Source organism: Dermatophagoides pteronyssinus, unplaced genomic scaffold (assembly GCF_027571235.1).
Source record: "Dermatophagoides pteronyssinus isolate colony J.1.1.1.1 unplaced genomic scaffold, Derpt_VIB-CSIC_2022.12 sq0007, whole genome shotgun sequence".
Lineage (NCBI taxonomy): Eukaryota > Metazoa > Arthropoda > Arachnida > Sarcoptiformes > Pyroglyphidae > Dermatophagoides > Dermatophagoides pteronyssinus.
The window spans coordinates 448656-467300 of record NW_027461531.1 but is presented as its reverse complement, the minus strand read 5'-3'; the positions used below and the strand labels follow the sequence as shown (position 1 = coordinate 467300).

Sequence of the window (18645 nt, the reverse complement as noted above, 5' to 3'; positions counted from 1 at the left end):
ATTAACTTATGTTATCCATGTGGTGGATACAAGAAACATTAATGTATGGTTGTTTCCTTCCTCTATCATGATCATGATGATGATGATGATCAACGAACAAAACAACCAGAATTTCAACGAAAAAAAGAAAAAAGTTTCGATTCATGTCTCATCATCATCATCATCATCAATGTACGTATATGGGAATATATGTCTGGTTCACTTATTCAATCCATCATTATCGAGTTTTTTTCAAACAAAACTAAAAAAAAAATCTTTTTTTTTCAAACAACAAAAAAGCAATCCTTTTTTCTCCAGTTGGCCTTCCATAAACATTATTGGGTATGTTTGAAATCAACCATTATCATCCAAGGGTTCGACCATTTGTACATTAGATAAAACGATCTGGAATCATTTTATTTTATCGAATTTCGTTTTTTTTCTACTAACACAATGTTGAAAATGGGAAAAAAAGTAACTTTGATTATTGTCATTTTTTTCCCTATTGTTATTTCACTCAGTATTTCAATCAATCAATAATGGAAAAATGGTTATAACCTTTATTATTCTTTCTTTAAAACCAAAATCTTTTACTCGAAAATCAAATAATGATAGGTGTTTAAAAAAGATGTAAAATCAAAACTAATGAATTATACAATCTGAATAAACTGACCTTTTTTCCGGTAATTTAATTTAAGGGCATCAATTGAATCACAATCAACTTGTTTATCCAATTCATCGCAATTATTATTATTATTATTAGAAGTTTTCACTTTTGTTGTATTGCGATGATCATTATAGAATGATGATTGTTGTATTGGATCACTGTTTAAAGTGGGTATTGGTTCTGTATTCGATGTTCTAACATCAATATCTATATCAGGATTGGTTTCATTGTCATCATCATCATAGGCAACATTTGATAATCGTTCAACTTCGATACAATTCTCTTCGGATTCAGTGTCGGTTGTATCGGCAGAATTATTATTTTCATTCGCAATGATTATTAATTTTGATGTTGCATTATTCTTCATGATTGTTTGTTTTGTTGTTGATGATGAAGATGATGATGAAGAAGTGGAGGAGGAGGAGGATGATGATGAATTAACAGAATGATCATATGTAGGAGATAGTTTTTGTCCAACAGATGGCGGTAAAGTAGAGTTATTTGATTTTATGCATTGGCGGGTATTAGAAAAATCCATCAGGTCGCCATCATCATCATCATTATCATTATAATTGGTAAATTGTTTTGAATGATTATCATCATCATCATCATCAGCATTTTGATTTAGATTAGATTTGGACATTTTATATTCTTTTTCGTCGTTGTCGTCGTCGTTGTTGTTGTTGCTGTTGTATTCTTCAAATTCCACTATAGAATTAAAAACAAAAAACAGAAAAAAAACAGGTTAAATATTGAATAAGATGAAAATGGAATGTTAATGAATTGCAAAATTTAAATGAAGAATCAAGAGAAAAATAATAATAATTCAAATGCAAATCACGTTCAACACTTGATTCTAGTGAATAATGATTTATGTAAAATGAAATTTTCTTTTCTTTTTTCTTTTTCTTTTTTTTTTTTTTTGATGATCAAAACACCTACTGCAAATATTAACAAAACATACAATGCGTTCGAGGTGTTGATGATGATGAAAGATATCGTGAATTATGACTGCCACGATGATGAAGATGATGAGTATGATGACCAGAATTGGTCGTACCGGTTTTAGCACCAGCAGATACGGAAATCTGTTGGTAAATTGTTGGCTCAAACATCACACATTCACCCACACACAGAATGAAAACAACACAGAATAAACAGGTGAAATTTTTTTTAAAAAAACAAACAAATCAAACTAAACGGCAGTGTTAATATTTTTCATTTGATTGAAACATCATTGATGATGTAAATGATAATTAGAATTGGAAAAAAATCAATAAACTAAAAAATAACATTAATAAACATTGAACATTTGATTGTTTTTGTTTAATGAATTAGTTAATGTTTGGATTGTGGATGCTATTTTTGCACATCATTTTTTTTTGTTGAATGTTCGGTTAGAGTTGTTCAATGATCACCGCATGTTTTACGACTGACACTGATCGGACCAAAGACAGCAGCCTAAAAGTTTTTTTTTCATTTTTTTTTCTTCGGTTAGCGGTGTTAACCATGGCCAGGATTAGTTTCGTAGCTGTAATATATTGTGTGTGTGTGTGTGCATGTGTGTCTTGTATGTTTATATCTGCATTTTCGATACAGTTATTCTTGTGTTTCGTTTGCAATGGCAGGCCGGTGCTATGCGTGTTGTGTATAAGTTTTGATGGTACACTACGTTTAGTGCGAATATAAGCAAAACTCACCGCCAATTGAAAACTCAGAGAAGAGATGCCTGCTGAATTGAATGGAATTGGGATTGAAATGAATTGAATTGAATGAATCGAATATATGTTGTGTGTATGGTGCGCCTGTGTATTTGCCGCCAAATGATCCACTACAACGAATATTATGAATCAAATCAAACTGAAAATTGTACCAAAAGAAAAAAACAACGCCTCATCATCATCACATCACATCTACATGTGTGTTTGTGGATGACGTTGGTATACCATTAACTGGTAATCATTATGGTTTTTCAATGTGTAGGTTTTTTTTTGTTAGTGTTGAAATCTTTCCTATCTGATTATCAAGAATCTGAATTGTGATTGTAATGATTATTATGGTCACACACACACAAACATAGAGAAACAGAGAGAAAATGTGAAACTAAAGACGATATTTTTAAGTTTGAAGAAAAACCTTAAATGAATTATGCCTTGTATATTGATTACAACCAACAAACTACATGTGTGTATTTGTATAAGTCAATGTTTTTTTTGGGTATGGTCTTCAGGCCTTCTCAAGAGTTTTATGTTTATTGTTGAAGTAGAAAATTCTTTACTTTTCCGTGTAAATGTGCACCGCCCGAATTCAAATGAATGTGAAAGGAACAAGTTTTTCTTCTTCTGCTAATTAGAACCACATACATGAAATTCATTTTCATTGATTTTTTTCCATTCATATATGAACCACATTTGAAATAAATAAAACTAATGTGTTTGTGTGTGTATTTTTTTTGGATGAAAAACAGATCAATTGATAATTGATTGGACATATGGTAACCTTACAATTTTACATATGTTATACATAATCAATAAAAGATTGATAATGATTAACGAGAAAAACAAAAATTGTCATGTATGATTACCTCTATTTGTTTTTCACAGTTAATATTATATTTTCGAAAAAAAAATTGAAAATAAATGACTTTTTTTTCTGATCTGAAATGATTCCAGATGAAAAAACAACAACAACAACAACAACTTTTAAATAATTTTATGAAAAAGTTGCATAGTAATTAGTATTAAGAAAGAGTTGAAAAGTCAATGATGATGATGATGATTCATATTATATCATTTTATTATTCTACTTATTATTCACATTTCAGTCATTAAACATATAGAAAGCAAGATTGAGAATTTGTTTTGTAATTATATTCAGTTTGTGATGATGATGATTCAATAATATTTAAAAGTATACATAAAAAAAAGGGTAATTCATTTAGTATGATCTGGGAAACAAAAAATTATTAATATCCATATTATATTCATCCCTAGAATATTCGTTTTAGCCTATTATTAACAAATGTCATCACACACACACACTGGCAATTGAAAATTGAATTGGGAAAAAAAAATAAAAGTGACAACAGAATCTCATTGAATCTCTATGTATTGGTGGATAGTTTTTTTTTGCCTATCTATTCATTCATTCATTCATTCATGATGGAGAAGAAAAAGAAAAAAAATGTATAGAGAAATCAGTATATGAATCAATTTGTCGAAACAATCAACGAACTAACTAACTAACTAAATGAATGAATGAATGAATGAATTAAATGAATGTACTTTTTTTTAGTTTCCACACACACACAATCGTACATGCATCGTTTGCCTGTTATAATAATAATAATAATATTCATATTTGTATGAAAAAAAACCTAACGAAAAAAAAAATGAAATGAAACGAAAAGAGAAATATTCATAGACATCCCTTCTTTTACTCTTTTTTTTTTCTTTTTCTTCTATGAATGTCAATCGCCATTAAAAAATCCTATAGTAAAAGTTGGAAATTTTTTTTTTGATTACACCATGGTGATCATTGATGATGATGATGATGATGATGGCAATCAAATGCTAATAATCAGCCATCATAGTTTTCTACGATAAAAATATACCGAATGAATTTTGTGAACCGAAATAGCCAATATAATGTTCAGCCAAAATGAAAAAAAACTGACTTTTTTCACTGATTTGGTTTGCATTATTATTATTATTATTATTAATATTAATCTCAGCATCATCAACAGCAATATGAATAAAATGGCAATCACATTGCCATCATTATTAGAAACGGTAATTAATTACAATACTGACATATACAGATGAACATTATGATTATAATCTTTTTGATGATCCTGAACATAACGGAATTATAGAAAGAAAAGTGTACCAAAAAAAAAACGTTTGTCATTCGAAATCATTCGTATGAAATTTATAAAAAAAAACTGAACGGAAATCACCAAGCTAATCAAGTAGCGAAACTAAAAAAATTTTTTTTCGAAAAAAGAAAGAATTGGAGCGAATCAATTAACACATTGAAAGTATTTGTGTGGATGAGAAGAAAATTTTTTTTTCATGACATCCTGGAACACTTGACACAATTGTTCATTGGATCATTGGATAAAACAAAAATATTTTCATTCGTTACAAATTTGAAAAACAACGAAATGAAATGAAAGTGTGAGCATATCGGATTGAAGAAAAAAATATAACAAATTGTCGTTGACAATTTATAACCATGATGATTATGATGATGATGATAATAATAATAATAATGATGTCATAATGTCATCATTATTATGCCCATAAAGCATCTTTTTTTTGAATAAAATTAACCCCTAGTTCTTTTTCTTTTGCTTGGTTATCCACGGAGAGTGAGTGAGAGAGAGAGAGAGACAAAAACAAAATGAAACAAGTCTACAAACGGAAAAACAAAATGATAATCATAATAATAATAATTCTTCAACATACAATGGATTTGGAATGGAAAAAAAATGAAATTTCATTCATCTACACTTTTTTTTTTTTGCTGGATGAATCGAAGAACGATCAACGATAGAGAGCAATGAGAATATTAAATTATTTTTTTGTTCCATAGAATAAAAAAAATTGAATAGAATGCATAAATAATGTTTTCATTTTATTCAATCATATCCGAAAATTTTTGTTATTATCATCATCATCATCATCATCAACCACAATAAAAGATTTGATTTCATTTGATTCCAAACATTACACACTATAGTGACAAACTATCTGGTTAATTCATATAACCAACAACAAGAGAGAAAAAACCACCACCGACAACAGAATTAGCAACAAAAAATGAGACCATTATCACTATGTGTTTCTTGTGTTTCATTACTTATTTTTCTTTCTTATTTTTTCCATAATCGGATCTATCTATAATGATATCTATTGAATCAAATGTTAATGTTTATCATTAGGCAATATTTCAACGAATAAAAAAAAATTTGTTTCGATGGGTGAAGGGTCGTCGTAGTCAGTGTGTTTGTTGATGTGGAATCGTTTTTTTCTCCCCTCAACTTATCAATCAAATGATGAAATTTTTTTCTGAAAAAAAAGGAAACAAAAATGTCATAATAATTGTCTTTTGGATGGCAATAATGTTTTTTGATTTCATCTTCAATCTTTGTGTTTCAGGAAAAAATATTCCACTGTCAATTAATCCTTTTTTTTGTGGTTGTTGTAATAACAATTTAGAATCCTAAAATGAATAAGGAAGAAAAAAAGGATTCTTAATTCAAGGAAATCAATTTTAATGGCCTTATCATTCATCTGATAATGATAATGATGATGATAAAAATCTAACATAATGATAATGATGACATGATGATCATCATCATTACATATCGGATAGGAGAAACCATTGCTTGAAAATCATGTAAAACAACTGAATAGATTGATAAAATTGATTGAAATTTTAATCAATAAAAAAAATTTCAATTTGTTTATCAAATTGAAACCAAAAAAAACTAGGAATCAAATTCAAAATTTTACAATGTTTCCATTCATCAATGAATTTTGAAAATTTGGTGATAAAAGACTATACTTGCACACGTAATTTGACTAAAATTCGAGTAAATTCCATAAAAATGAACCCAAATTCCAAGAGAATTTCTTAAAAAACAATAAAAAATTGAATTGTAATAATGATTATTGTAGATCTATCAATATTTTTGTATCCAACCATTATTGTTTATATTTTTCATTTAATTTTGTATATTTTTGCTGTTGTTATTCAGTCAGATTTGATTTGTGTTTGACATCAATAATATATTGTATGCAATAATAATGAAAAGAAAATAAAATTTAATAAATCAAATCAAATTAAAAAAAGAACTAAAGAATAAGTAAATTCAATGAAGAAAAAAACATCAACGATACGATGCATAAAATTATCAATTTTTATTTTATTGAAAAGAAAGAAAAAAATTTGAAACAGAACAATTTCAATTATCATTGTGTGATCAACATTATTAACGAAATGGAAATGATGATGATGATGAAAAATATCAGAACGTAAAAAAAGACAAACTCGTGTTCACTCTGTATGCCCATTGTCAAAATTGTCAAACGTGTCGAAATCTGCCTGCCTGTCTGATTCTTCTGCTGCCAATATTTGTTTGAAAATATTATTATTTTTATAATAAAAAATTTGTTGAATGTGACCGAATCGAAATTTTTTTTTTTTTGACTTGTTCATTCAAAATTCATTTATGCTTCAATGGATTCAAAAATATACAGATACTTTGTGTGAATACTGTTTGATTCGATGAAGCAATAGATTTTTTTTTATTTTGCAAATAATGCAACATTCAAAAATTGGAACAAAAAGAAATGCATTGTGTCTGAGAGAGAGAGAGAAAGAGAAATTAAAAATAACGTATATTCAAACAAATGGAAAAAATTATTTTGATTTTTTCACTCAATGTTTTTTTTTTTTGAAAAAACAATCGGTTACACCGAATTTTGATTATTGATTTGTAGAGAATAAATATGGAAACAATTGATGGTGAAAAAAAAGAAGAATGTGTGTGTTTGTTTGTTTGCTTGTGTTCTTTCAAATGTATTCTAATCTGTATATTGATTGACTTATTCCTTGATGTTTCTTCATTTGTCCTGTTTATGAATTTTTCTGTATTTAGCACAAAATATTTTGTCATATTCGTTAACGAATCATATTTTGAATTGAAAATTCGAATCATGATATCTGTATATGGGGAAAAAAATTGTTTGTTTGTTTGTTTGTTGGCTTGTTACGCTCCAGGAAACATTAAATAATATATAAAAAAATCTTGGCGTTTGTGTGTGTGTGTGTGTGTATTTGAATTAATAAATAGAATAATTTGGATCAAAGACAAATGTTTGAGGTCGTCATCATCATCATCATCATTATACAATGAGAATAACAATGGATATTATTATTTTTATACAGTAGTAAATATTCAATCAATTTCTTTCGAACAACAACAAGAAGAAGAAGAAAATCCTATTCTAGAATCCAATGTTTTTTGTTTTGTTTTTGTTTTCGTTGTCGTTTCTGCTGCCTTCGTAAGGATCTTAATCAACTAAATTTATATACAATAAATATTATTCGAGAGAAAAAAAAGATAGAGAGAGACAAGAGAAAGATTGCAATGAACAAACAAACAAATGAAATCAGCCGGGTATATCATATAACCACAAGTACATTTATAAATGAATCAATCTAAGTAAATCTTTGGATCTTTTAGAAGAAAAAAAATTAACCCGAAAAAAAATGTCTCAAAATCCTAAATACTGGTCAACAACCGATCACCGATTCGTATTTTATCATGATAGACAAGATTACAACATACACATAGTGAAAAAGAGAGAGACACGAACATCATGTAGAACAGAAAAGCTAAAGAGATAAAAAGATTTTCGAAAAAAAAACAACAAACCAAAGTCATTAATCTATTCAATAATAATGTTCGGAAGAGAGAGAGAGAGAGAGAGAAAGAGAAAAAAATTACTAATGTAAACGATATCAATGAAAAATACACGAGATACAAATACCTAAAAACAAAAACAAAACAAAAAGTTGTTCTGGATCACCGATGGATCGGAAGAATCTCGAATGAATGAATGAATGACAAAAAAAATGAAGAAGAACGAACAAACAAAACGAAAAAAAAAGAAATATTTATGCACTCTCGAAACATTTATTCAATTAATCTCAGACATTAATCTTATGAATGTGTTTTGTCTGTGTGTGTTATACTAAAATCCCGTATCGTATATAAATTCGTTGTATAATATTGAATCTTTGTAGAAACATGATGTGGAAAAGGGGGATTGAAAATAAAACAATTATATAAAGATAATATCAAATCTATTGGTTCCGGTTTATACGTTGAAAGTTTAGATGATGAATATTTTGCATCAATGAAACAAACAAACAAACAAACAAAAAACAATTGAAACAAAGTGGATTAAATTTTTCATTTTATTTATTATTCATTTTTTTCCCTTTATACTTTGTGCAAATGAGAATGTCATCTCTGTTTTTGTTTTTTTTTTTCGAATGTTGATTTCGACAAATGTTTTCATTCATCTTAACTTATACATATCTGTATATAGTTTGGCCAGACGTACAACAATAACAACATCTTTTATTCTATGATATTTTTATTCGATTATAATTCGATTATGAATGAAAACGAAAAATTCACTCAATATCACTATGTTTGAATCAAAATGACAATTTTTGTTGTTGTTGTTGTTCATTTCATTCGTATAAAATGAATGGTCTCAATTCAACAACAACAAAAAAAAATAACCGAGAATTTCATTTTGTAAAATGAAATTCACAATATTCGTTATTTTGTTTTTATTTCAGAAACCATAACTTATTATTCACAGGAATAATGGATAGATTCAAACTTTGAAAGATGAACAAATTTTTCTATTTTTTATTTTTTCATCACTGATGACAAGGAAAATTATTTCAACATAGATAGAAATAGAGAGAATTGAATTAAATCCATTGAGATAAATATGTAGAAAAGTCACTAGTCATTGTGACAGTAGGGTCATTAGGTTAAGAGTATTTTTGTTGTTGTTGTTTTCATTTTCAATTTTTATTCTTGTTTTCGTTTAGATCCAGCATCCACAGAAGCAGTGAAAAAACGAGAGGAAAAATCTCGACAAACAATCAAGAATGGCCAGAAAAATAACCGATTGAGAAAATCTATTTTTCTTTCTTTCTTTCTTTCATCAGAATCCGAATCAAGTATAATACTAACAAGCAGCTAATTTGATTTAATTTCTGCATGTTTCAATAATACGAATTTTTTTCCCCATCTCTTTCTCTTTTTTGGTCCATTTGGTGGTTGTTGTTTTCAGTGGAAAAGAGAGTCTATGTATGGTCATCATCATCAATGTGATGAGAACATAAAGTCCTGATGATGATGATGATCGAGATGAATCAAATAAAATTGAATTGAAACAAACTCCATATGATTGAGAATGAAAGAAAGAAAGAAAGAAAAAAAGGACAATTTTAAAATTACTTTGATTAGTAAAGTGAATTGTAGGGAATTGATGTTGAAAACAAAAACAACAACAAAGAAGATGAAGAGAAAAATAAAATTGACCATTTTAGCCAATTGAATAGAGAAGAAATTGTGGCAATTTTTTATCCACATTCTTAGATTATTATAGTAACCAGAATGAGAAAAATGAAATAAAAGAAAATGAAAATGAATGACTGTAGAAAATAAAGGCAAATAAATGAGATGTTTTTTTTCTTGTCCACCGAATCGTATGGTTGGTCAAATATTATGAACTGAAAAAACTCTTAATATATAAGAATACGGAGAATAAATCTAACGGGAATCAGTAACGGGGTAAATAAATGATTTTTTGTGTTTTGATTGAAATCATCATAGCCTACAGGATATACTTTTCATCATCAATATGATGATAAATCAATGAAATGAAACAGAAAATCATAAATTGATCAAAATAAAATAAAAAAACGTTAAAGAAAACATCAACAATCTGTCCAGATGTATGTAACTGGAATGCAACAACAATTCTTGTTCATTACTTGAATTTGATTGACATCTTAATCAAAAAAAAACAACAACTATGTTTTCCAATTTTTTTTTCTTAATATTTGTTTTTTTAGTTCTGAAGTTTTCTCAACCACCCTGAAGAACAGAATTTTTATTATTATTATTATTGTAAATCGTAATATTAATCTCGGAAAAGAAAAACATTGAAAGACAAGATGAGATATAATTTTTATTAGATGAAAAAAAACGAACAGTGTACATCATCAATAGGAATCAAGTTGTACAAGTCCAACATCTATATTGTTCGGGGAAAAAAAACAGCATAGCAAACAACAATAAATTTGATGATTTTCACTGTAGTATATCATTTTGGCTCAACGATTAGATTCAACAAAATGAAAACACAAAAAAAAAGATCCGAACAAACAACAATCTGAACAATTCATAAAAATAGCAAGATTAAAGAATAAGAAGACGAACGAAAAAAAAATTCAGACATCGACAATTCGACAATCGAAACAACTATTGAAAAACGATTTTGACCACTGACACATTTGATGATGATGATGATGATGTTGGCGATAAATATGAACATGATGAAGATAAAAGAGAAAAAAAAACTGTATATGCAAGATCAATGATGATGATGATGATGACATTCAGCTGAATCAGTAAGAATCCATGTGTTGTATCCAATATAATATATCTTGTCATTATATAATTTTTTTTCTGTTTTTCTGTTTTTGTTTGTCGTGATAGTCATCATTTTTTTTCTGTTCCCTTCCTTCCCCTTTGTTCTTTATATTATTAAGAATGCCGGTTTAAAGTTGACTAATTTCGAGATCAATGTTTCAGAAATAAACACATACTAAATGAATCATGAAAATAAAAGAATAAAAATGAAAAAAAGAAAACAGATGCAACAGAAACAAAAACAAAAAAACATAAACCCCTTGTTTCGCCAATGATATACAGTGACAAGTGAATTGATGAAGATGGCGGATTTTGCTATTTCTTTCTTTTTTCTTTTTACTCCTGAAAATGGATTGCAAATGAACAGCAGCAGTAGTAGACGCAACCGGCATCAAATACATCCAGAAAGAGACAGAGAGAATTTGCTAAAATCGAAAAAAATCGACCAGAGATCGCCATCATCTATTAATATGAAAAAAAACAGTGAATAAAATCGAACAACAACAAAACAATGATGTTCGAAATTTTTTTTCTTCGAAACATTTGGATTCAGTTAACTATACTTTATATTTTTAGTTGATAATAACGAATTCGAGAGAAAGAAGCAAAAAAGAAAACTGAATCGATCCGTTTGGGACAAACAAAACGGATCGAAAGAATCATTGTGTGTGTGTTCAGTTCGACATTTCAAAAGACAAAAATCGACATTCACATTCACAAAGTTAATTATATTAAAAGTCATCCATTCACACAAACACACACACAAACAAGTACAGTGAGAAAGAGATTGACTATCAATACAATTGATTGTCAACTGTCTATTTTTTCGAGGGTGGTAGGAAGTAAGAGAGAGAGAGAGAGAGAGAGAGAGAGAGAGAGAGAGAGAATCCATAGTTTTTATCTATTATCATCATCATCATAATCAAAGGCCAATTAAAACTGTTTTTTTTCTCTCTATCGATATATAAATGAAACAGAAAACAATGCCCGTTTTTTTTTCTTTTTTGGATATAATTAAACTTTCGAAAATGATATTCGGAAAATATTGTTACAGAATATTCGGCAGCAACAGCAGCAGTGCTATGACTTTTCGATTTACACGGATATATAACACATTGTCATAATTGAATGATATTTACTTGAATATAAGAAACAATAAGGAACAACATATTTTTGGAAAAACCGGCTAAAATTATTTTGTTGAAAAATGAAAAATTTTTTCCCCCTTTTTTTCTTTAAATTAATAATCTAATTTGATCCATCCGAAAAACATCATTGAATCGAAACAACAGCAGTCACAAACTATGAAAAACAGACTGAAATGAATCGACCAATATGAAGTTTTGTTTTGTTTTGTTTTGTTTTGTTTTCTCCCACTCAATATACTAACTATTTTTAAAGACAAGTATGACAATTAAATAAATTGCCTGTATCAGAGAAACACGAAATGAACAAAAAAAAATCAAATCAAAGTTATCGGTTTTTTTTCTCACTGATTCTACTGTTGCCTGTTTGATTATTAGGATTTTGCTTCGATCGAATTCGTGTGTCTATTTTTTTTCCTTGATGATGATGATGATGATGATGATGAAGAAAAAAAAATTCTAATTAATTTTATAATCATACTAATAGCTGCGACTACAAACATCAGCTATTGATATGACTATGGATTGTTTTTTTTCTGCAGATATTTTTTGTCAACGCACAAAAAAAGCAAAAGAAGTAAATGAAGCAGATAAAAATTGCCATCAATGATAAAATGAACAACAACAACAACAACATCATCATCAACGACGACGACGACGAGGAAACAAAGAAATCAAGTCATAATTATTATTATGAAGTTATAATGGCAACAACAACAACAACAACATGCCATCCACATCATAATAATAATCATCATCATCATTCAGGACTTTTGAAAAAAATGAGAATTTCTCAAAAATCAAAAAAAGAGAAAAAAGAACAATACCAAATTAATCATCATCATCATCATCAACAAGAAAAGACAAAATAAGTTGATTCGTTATTTCAATGAAATGAAATGAGAAAAACAATTTTCCTTATTTTTGTTCTCTCTCTCAATAGAATAAAGTGGTAATCATTTATCATTCATAATAAACATCATCATCATCAAAAATTTTTAAAAGCAAAAGCTAATCTGGTAGAAAAAAGCCTGACCATAGAATAAAACCAGTAACGAATGATGATTAACACATTTGATCATTAGGATTGCAAAGAAAAAAGAGAGATGACAATTGCCATATTTTTTTATCGTTTTGGATGAAATGTGTGTGTGTGGGGCCATGGTTACAGAATCAATTATGAATATAAATAAAGAGAGTGAGGAAAAAACTTCAATTCAAGTATCATGATAATGTTTTTTTTCAAATGAAATCAACAACAACAAAAGAGAATAGAAAACCAAAACAAAAAAACACGCGTTAAAGATTAGATAATCAAAATATTTGTTACAAATGAATATTGTCAACAATGCAATGAATAATGATGATTATAATCATTTTATAAACAATAAAAATGGATTTTTTTTACAAAACAACAACGAAAAATTATCATCATCATCATAATCATTTATCATCAAAATGCATCATTTGAAAAAGTATTGAATTTATTTTGTTTCAAGAAAATTTGACTTTGGTTAACTTGTGTATTTCATCGTAGCCATTCATCGTTTTTTTTTTTTTTTTGTTGTTGCTGCTAACATTAAAAAACAACGATAATTACAAAATGTTTTTTTTGTTTCTTTCATAGAATTTTTGGTCACAAAAGGATTCATCATCATCATTATTATCTGATGAAATATTATGTTATGTAATAGGCAAAACAGAACATAAATAAAATCAATGAATGAATGAAAAAAACAAAATCATTAGAAAGCAACGAATTCATTCATTGTCGGCATATAATAACAACAACAACAACAACAAGAGATAAGAAATCGAATGTGATGTTGGTGTTAACGGTGGTGGTGGTGTTGGTCAGCCATCATGCAAGTTAAAAAAATAACCAACGAATCAACGACACATTTATTTCATTTCTAGATTCTTTGGGTCGTCGTCGTCATTCGGCATCATCATTTTGGTTGTAGAATCAAAAAAAAACGAAACAAAATAGAAAATTACAAGAACAAGGCGAAAAAAAATAGGGAAAAAAATTATTAGATCATTTATATTTCTATGTATGTCTATGCTAACATCTATCATTAAACACAGATATCTCTATGTTTGTTTGTGTGTGTGTGTGTAATGAGGGTGCCAATGACACACACGATTCCTTTATTTTGTTTCCATATCCTTTACCGCCCTTATGAACACCCTGTGAAATGAATAAAAGAGAGAGATAGAAAAAAATCGAAAAAAATGGACATACAATAGTTACACAACAAAAAAATATATATAAACACAACAACAAATGTGTAATCATTTCAATTTTGGCTGCTGATGACACATTTAATAGTTGAGAGAATAAAAAAAGACACCCACATACAAACATTTATAATTAGTATATTCTCTCTGATGATACTATTTCATTGTGTCCAAATGAATTTATTATATTAGACCAAAAACGTATATACAAAAGGAAAAAGTTGTCGATATTTTATCGGTGATGGTCAGTGAGAGAAAAAAAAATATGCCTGTACATATCTTAATCTAACCCGAATTGAATTGAATGGAATGAATGAAAAAAATTATTACTATTGAAAATAGTTACAACAACTAAAAAAATCGACAACAATACAGCAGGCATCCAGGAACAAAACAAGTCTACGATGACAATCAATTAGTAACTGTTTTTTTGTTTGTTTGTTTGTTGTGTATATCTATGTGATAATGTTGTTACTATTAAAACTATGATGGCGTAAACCAAACCAGAGCAAGACAACAACAAAAAAAACTTCTATCTTTCTTTCGTTCCGTTTTTTTTCGAACCATTATGAGACAATCAAAGATATAAACCATGATGAGCAACAACAACAACAACAAAAAGTTACGTTATTTTGTACCATTATTATCCCGTGTGCGTGCATGTGTGTTAGTATGTGTTAACTAATTATTGTCCGAATGTGACAATAACAATTAGATGGCCATTCTACCCACATACAAACACAAAATACAAAAGAATCCAAGAATTTAATATTAAAGAATCAAACCAAGATGATGATGATTGTGGTGCTGATGGATGAAATAAAACTACCATTTTTATTTTTATTTTTTGTCCTTGTTTAGCTTGACCACACAATATATCCGAATAAAAACTTGGTGTATGTTTCTAATTGTTTCCATATAAACACCATAATCATTATAATCATCATCATCATCATCATCATCACCGCAATACACGTTTGGTTTTCATTTTATGAAATTCCAAAGTTTATATGTGCGTGTCAAAACTATACTGGACAAAAAAACAAAAAACTATAACTTGTAAAAATTATTGTTATACACGCACGATAGGACAAAAACTTATATTTTTTTGTTTTCTATTGAGGAAACATCATATATATAAATATATTACTGGCTTTTTGTCGTTGTTGTTTAAGTACTTGGCCAGGAAGTAGAAAAATCACACAAACACAAATGTATAAAATTAGCCAATGAAGAGACAATAAAAAGAACAACTACAACAACATTATAATCATTATCATTATTATATGAAGCATAAAAAGCAATTGAATTGAAAAAATAATACGAAGAGAGAAAATAGATTGCCCCAAAGCTATAGCTTTAGATACCGCACACAAAAAAAATGACGAATTTTATTTTTATTCACTATTTTCTCATTGGCCATTCGGATGTCAGTGGTTTTCGTGTATGTAATGAGAATAATGATACAGGGAAAGGCCTTCTACTAACTAATGATCATATAAATAAATGCCACACCTGACAGGAGTCGACAAATTTTTTCTTCACTCTCTTTTTTTTGCTATAGAAAATTTTATGTACAGGTAAGCCGAACAACACGCACACACAAACAAGAATACATACAGGTAAGTAAGGCAAACCCAAACATTCTATAGAGCAAAAACAGCACAAATGTAGATTGAAACTATTGGTTACAAAACATGTATCCACCAAACAACAACAACAACAACAAGGAAAAAATGATAAATTTACTTATTGCAAATATATTATGCGCAATGAAACATTCAAATCAAAACAAAACAGAACAAGCAAACAAACAAAAAAGAAAAGAATAAATAAATGTGAACAAGAGATGCGGCTACAAATCAATTTGAATGTCGATAAAACAAAACAAAACCCCACAAAAAAAAAGTCATTAAACAAAGTAAAAGATAAAAAAAAAGATAGATGTTTTTTCTAGCTGATTTGTGTGTGTGTGTGTGTATGTATGTAAAAGTCAATCGAATGGATCAATGGATGAATGAACAAGAAAATAAGAAAAATGAATCCATTATAAAGATGTATATTTTTTTGCAATATATTCTTCGTTCAAAACAGGACATGATATTTTAAGAATAATAATAATCGGTCAAACAAACAAACAAATAAAAATAGTTCAGAATGAAATTCAATGATGAATAAATGGAAAAGAATATCATAAAAAATATCCATTGATATTATTTATAATAATGATCATTGGCTCATTGCCATTCATTTATTCATTATGTTTTTGGGCAATATCCACATAACAACAATAATTTTGGCTATCAGAATTGTTCTTTGTTTGTTTGTGTTACCCTTCGTTTGAATGACAAACGATAATTCCATTCGTGTGAATATAACGAACAAAATAACTAAGCTTATTCATTCGATTCTACTTGTCGAAAGTTAAGAAGTAGAAATAAATTGATGGACATCCGTTTCATTCATTCTCTATCTTGTGTCATACTGAAAATCAACAATGTAGAAAATGGTCAGAAAAAATATTCTATTTTTTTTCGCTCCCGTATATTCATCTTGATCGTATAATGATTCGCCATCTTGTCATCATCGATGGTAATCACGACAACAACAACAACAACAAAAGACAGGGTAAGAAGAAAAAACTTGAAAAAAAGCTCCGAAAACATCACCGAAGATCATCATCATCATGAAAGTATGATGATATGGATAAGACAAGTGAAAGACATGTGTGTGTGGAATGAATGGGACAGAAACAAAAACCGAACAACAACAACAACAACAAAAACAACTATATGCTTCACTTGATCACATTTACATTAAGCACCAAGATCCCTGGAAAAAAAGTAGAATAAGAAAAACGACAGCATTGGGTAACTTGAACTAAAGATAAAGATAGATGATTTTTGTTTTCATCTTCATCAAACAACTATTTTTTTCTGATATGAAATGTAAATGTATAACTAAACCAACAACAACAACAAAAAAAGTAGCCATACATTTTTTAAAAACCAAACAAACATAGATACACAGTTGAAACGGTAAGCAAATGATACACTGATGATAGTACAAAGTATGTAAAGGCTATTCAGAATTCGAGAATGATATACAAGTGAACAAGAAAAAAAAACGAATAGAATAAATGCATGTCGCATTCGATTACTTATGCCTCATAAACCGACAAACATTCTAACCAGAAAAAAGACAAACCAACCAACCAACCGACGAGAATGATCCATGATTCAAAGATGAAAATCAAACTAAAAATAACAACAACAAAAAAAGTAAGCAACATGCAGAGTTTGAAAATGACATCATCATCATCCTGTGTGAAAGCTCATCTTGTGATCATCATCATCATCATCATCATAAATGAATATATGGATGGGTGAATGATTTGGGTTCTTTGCCTGAATGGCTCGTTACTTGAATGTTTGAATGGTTACAAGATGGATGTGATTCACAGCGCCCAGGATCTCATCATCATCATCATCATCTTCTCCTGTGTTTTGATATCATTTCATGATTTTAAAATAGAATAGACAAAAAACAAACAGGCCATCTAACCACCTAAACCAGTAACGAATGATCGACCGACCGACCGACGACCAACCGATCATAAGTGAATAGAGAAAAAAACAAGCAACCATTTTCATTGTGATTCGGCACATTGACTTTATTCTATTGATCATCATTGCTGTATATATCTTTCTGTATTATCGTTTTTTTCTTTTTTGGTTATATGAATATCAGTCAGTCATTCTGATTTATATATTCTATATTCTGAATGTTTAGTTAGCTTTACCTCTCTTATTATTATCATTTACATTTCTATTTTTTTCCATTTTATGAAAGATCGGTCAAAGAAAAAAAAATATAACAATAGAAACACAATAGGTGGCCATATGTTTGTGTGTGTGTGTGCACACATAGAATCCATTAATGGTAATGTGCCAGAACCTTTCAGAATATCTATTCTTGAGCTGTAAATATGTGGCCATCATCATATAATCATCATCATCATCATCATTGATTAAAACCATATCGTTGCTCTGTTGCTCATTCATATACCATACAAATACACAAACACACACAGTATGGATGCTGTGCATGATCATACGGTATATATCCTGCCAACCAACACACGTCAATATCACATGACCATAAACAAAATTTTTTGTCCATTCATAATTGAAATGGTAGCAGGTATTGATGGATAGATTGAATTTTGATCGTTATCTAACTCTTGATATTAGTTTTAAAAATGAATATTTAAAAAAATAAATCTAAATTCCGATTATCGATTAATCTTGGACAACATACAGAGTTATGGAATGTATATGTGTGAAAACAAACCA

At 28.6% G+C, this 18645-nt stretch overlaps 1 protein-coding gene across 4 annotated transcripts in view; it reads right to left on the bottom strand.

Moving 5' to 3' along the window:
* Window positions 1-18645, bottom strand: part of zfh1 (Zn finger homeodomain 1) — an 89743-nt gene that overhangs the window by 18906 nt on the left and 52192 nt on the right. The window contains exons 1-2 of one of the 4 annotated variants that reach the window (XM_027350102.2): window positions 1611-2162; window positions 653-1354 (exon numbers count right to left, since the gene is read on the bottom strand). The exons of 1 other annotated variant lie outside the window; for it this stretch is intronic. In XM_027350102.2, the coding sequence (XP_027205903.2) occupies window positions 653-1354; window positions 1611-1761 (853 nt within the window). In that variant the 5' untranslated portion in view covers window positions 1762-2162. Of the gene's footprint in view, window positions 1-652; window positions 1355-1588; window positions 2163-18645 lie in introns of those variants that run through there. 2 more of the 4 variants (XM_075820643.1, XM_075820642.1) reach the window with 2 other exon arrangements.